This window comes from Emiliania huxleyi (genome assembly GCF_000372725.1).
Source record: "Emiliania huxleyi CCMP1516 chromosome Unknown EMIHUscaffold_1362, whole genome shotgun sequence".
Lineage (NCBI taxonomy): Eukaryota > Haptophyta > Isochrysidales > Noelaerhabdaceae > Emiliania > Emiliania huxleyi.
This window is the reverse complement of record NW_005201228.1, coordinates 2,826-6,718: the sequence shown is the minus strand read 5'-3', so window position 1 is coordinate 6,718 and position 3,893 is coordinate 2,826. Positions and strand designations below refer to the sequence as shown.

The window sequence follows — 3,893 nt, the reverse complement described above, 5'->3', positions numbered from 1 at the left end:
AGGCTTTCGCCGCCGCCCTCGCCACCTCCGCCCTCGCCTCCGCCCTCGCAGCCTCCGCCCTCGCCGCCTCCGCCCTCGCCGCCTCCGCCCTCGCCGTCGCCCTCGCCGCCTCCGCCCTCGCCTCCGCCCTCGCAGCCTCCGCCCTCGCCGCCTCCGCCCTCGCCTCCGCCCTCGCCGCCTCCGCCCTCGCCTCCGCCCTCGCAGCCTCCGCCCTCGCCGCCTCCGCCCTCGCAGCCTCCGCCCTCGCCGCCTCCGCCCTCGCCTCCGCCCTCGCCGCCTCCGCCCTCGCCTCCGCCCTCGCAGCCTCCGCCCTCGCCGCCTCCGCCCTCGCAGCCTCCGCCCTCGCCGCCTCCGCCCTCGCCTCCGCTCTCGCCGCCGCCGCCCTCGCCGCCTCCACCCTCGCTGCCTCCGCCTTCGCCACCACCCTCGCCACAGCCCCCGATCCCACCCCTGGCCTCGCCCCCGCCCTCGCCACCTCCACCAAGCCCTCCACCGTCCTCGCCGCCGCCCTCACCCCAGCCCTCGCCCTCGCCGCCGTCTCCGTCGCCGCCGAGCCCGCCACCGCCTGCAGGATGCGTCCCTGCCGGCCTCCGCCTCCGAGACAATGAAGACGCTACGAGGCTGAATGGCACACTGCGCGCGATGCGCAACATTGACGCCTTTGCACCAGGCGGGCGAGCGCGGTACCACATCGTAACGGACGAGCCGCCAAATTCGACGGTGCGATTGAGCCTTTGCCGCCTCCTCGGGCCCGCCTCCCCGCTTGGAGGTCGTGTGCACCTCTACTCCCTCTCGCAAGCGCCCAAGGAGGCGCACGACCTGATGGCGCAGCTCAGGCTGCTGACCCGCGGGCCAGGGTACACGTACCTATGGAAGAACCTACTGCACTACGTCCTACCATCTGCTGTCCGCCGTGTCCTGCTCCTGGACGCGGACATCATGGTCTCGGCGCCAATCGCTGAGCTGTGGAGCCACTTTGGCGCGGGCTCCGTAGCCCGCCCTCAGCCAGCGCCTGACCCTCAGCCTTTGCCTGACCCTCAGCCTGCGCTTGACCCTCAGCCGATTGCCGACCCTTCCTCTCAGACCGCTTTGCACCGAGCCACGTGGTTGGCATCGTGAGCGAGCAGTCGCCGCAGTACAAGATGCTCGTCGAGCTCGGCGGCCGCGGCTACAACACCGGGGTGATGCTCATGTGGCTGGAGCGGATGCGCCGCTCACAGTTGTACCAACGGGTTGTCGCCGGCTTCGCGTCACAGCAGCTGCCGCGCAGGCTCGCGTCTGGTCCGACCCTCGAGGAGCTGGGCTGGAACTGGTTCCGGGGCAAGCCCAACAACCGCACCCTCGGTTGGGTGGCCGACCAGACCCTCTACTCGTGGATGTCTGTGCCCGGCGAGCCCCGACTCAGCGCCGACTAACCCTCTCCAGACGCCGCACGCCTTCACTCACACCCACGCACCTCTCGCTGTGCTCAGCCGCGTGCAACGGCGTGCAGGGATGGCCGACGGCGGCGATCTCTTCTACTCGCTGCCTTGCGGATGGAATCGCCAGATGTCGCCGCAATACTGGCCCGCGGTGAGCCGCCCACGCCGCACCGACTGCCAATGATCTACAAAACGCGTACTCTACTGTCTCATTACACGCCATGCGCATAGTTCCACGACCGAGGCGCGACGGCCAAGACCTTCCACCGATGCCCCGGCCCGTGCTTCCTCCTCCACGCCAACTGCAAGGACTGTGCGCGCCGCCCTCGCTGGGCCCTCAAGCGCAGATAGTCAGGCTCGCCCCGTTCGCCAACCGAACTGTTGCAGTCCTTCACATGTGCCCTTCCGGCCGCAGATAAGCCGCTGGTGATGCAGCGCATCCACGACGATCCGAGCGGCGCGACCTGCGCTGCCACCTTCCATGCTTTCATACAACCCCCGGCCAAGCTGAGGGCTCTCAAGGTGGTCTCGCAAGCACACACGCGCCGGCACACAAACGCACATGCCACCTGTGCATGCACATGTGCTTCGCACACCAAGCATGCCTCGTTACTCAGCGGATTTGTGCGGAGCTTCACCTTTTGCCTCGCCTCAGGCGGCGCAGGGTAGGAGGAACGACTACCGCGGCTCGGTGGCGGGTCTCTATTTCAAGGATGTGCGGGTTGTCCGCACACCGGCCTCGCAGTACATGTTCGAGGAGGCGCTCCGGTGCTGCTCGAACGCGCAGCCAGCATCTGGCAGCGAGGGAGCAGCCCCGACACCGCAATAAGAGGCCCTTCTGGCAAGCCTTCTCTCGGCACCGCTCTGCTGCTCTGCTGAATGCGCGTGGCGTGTGACACGCGGCTGCGCTTTGCTGCATGTGCCTATGTGCGCGAGAGCATGCCCACTACCGCACTTACTGACGGTGTGCTGCCAAACAACTTACAATCACCTGCTGCCGAGCCGTGCCGCGGGGAGGGTGCGTCGCGGGAGTGAAAACCATTCAACGAGGATTTCGCTTGCGTTCAAGAGACAAATGCTCCACACGCTACTTGTTGCACGATGACAGAGCCATATCGAACACGACAGAGCCATTATCACAACTACTGAATCCGGGTTCACTGTCCAATCGCCTCTGGCCGAGCCGCCAGTTTGTGCTATTTTCCATCTCGCGGCCCAACGGCAACAGCGTCGTTCTCGTTGACGTGCTCATGGTGTGTGGTGGGGCGGGAGGACGGCGAAAATATGGCGCTGCGGGCTGTGGGCTCGAGCAGCAAGCGACCATTCGAGAGGACATTGGACTACGCTGGGGGCTGCGTGGGGCTTACCCGCTCAGCCTACCAAGGAAGTTGCTCCCAGAAAAAATTCATTTTTGCCTGCTTATTAAAATGCCCGTGGCCATTGGTTGGGCTTTTTTGGTTTTTCTTTTCCCGTCCGGGACGTTCCACCAGAGATGTGTATGTGGCTCTTACGTACATTCCCGGAGGAGGACTGCTGACAGGGAGGGCGATGAGCTTGGGCACTCCCGAGCAGCTTTCTTTCTCGGTAGAAGTTCCATTCAGAGTTCAGTCGCAGCCTCGGCCTGCTGGAGGCGACTGCTGAGGGCGAATCACGATTTCATCGAAGGGATCTCCGCTTCGGCACACATCCTCCACGAAATCGAAGCGAGCTCGCGCTGCCGAGGGCGTTCTGAGCATGTAATCTGGAGGTTGCACACCAGCCAAACCGATGTAACCGAAGCACGCTGATTGTTCGCTCATCACCCACAGTACGATGCGCCCCCTAGGGGCTGCTGAGATGTCGCCATCGACAGACACCCATCAACCAAAGGCGCGCCCTCGCGCGCGATCGGGGCCCCTCGCGCCCTCGTTCACGATCGGTGCGCCGCCTCTCGAGCGCTGCATCCCCAACGCCAAGCCCGCGGAGGAAAAGCTGGACACGATACTCGAGGCCCTCCGGGTCCAGCCTGAGTCTCCCCAGCCAGACCGCAAGGCGAGGCGCCCCCCTCGGCTGCAGAGGGCCTCTTCGTTTGAGGATCCACCGCGCCGTGACCTGACGGCCCGCGTGGGGGCCTCCATCCGAAAGCAGCACATCTCGCCGCCCTCCGCACGTCCCCGGCAGAGCCTCGCCTCGGTGGTCGGAGAGCCATCCCAACTGTTGGCCACGGCGCTCGAGGCGCGCGCCTTCATGCAGCAGCGCGAGGCGATCCTGCAGCTGGCGAGGCGACAGCAGCTCCTCATCCAAGAGCTCGAGCGGCTGCGCCGGTCCAAGGGTGCTGGCAGCACCGTCACTGGCGCCCCCGCCCCGGCCCCCGCCTCTACACCAGCCCTCTCCAGCGCCACCTGCCCCACGTTCTGCAGCCGCGGCCTCGCCATGATCGAGTCCTGCATCACTGTCGTACCCGCGCCTGCAATCGCCCCCACTGTGTCTTGA

The 3,893-nt window shown here is 66.2% G+C and overlaps 1 protein-coding gene across 1 annotated transcript; it reads left to right on the top strand.

Moving 5' to 3' along the window:
- Window positions 1-642: 642 nt before the first annotated feature.
- On the top strand, window positions 643-3,893 carry EMIHUDRAFT_252500 (hypothetical protein; the record flags this gene model as incomplete). Its single annotated transcript, XM_005788278.1, has 10 exons — window positions 643-990; window positions 1,137-1,344; window positions 1,493-1,572; window positions 1,653-1,734; window positions 1,837-1,943; window positions 2,077-2,189; window positions 2,358-2,439; window positions 2,612-2,674; window positions 3,582-3,746; window positions 3,843-3,893. 10 exons carry the CDS (start codon window positions 643-645, stop codon window positions 3,891-3,893), a joined length of 1,299 nt encoding a protein of 432 aa, XP_005788335.1.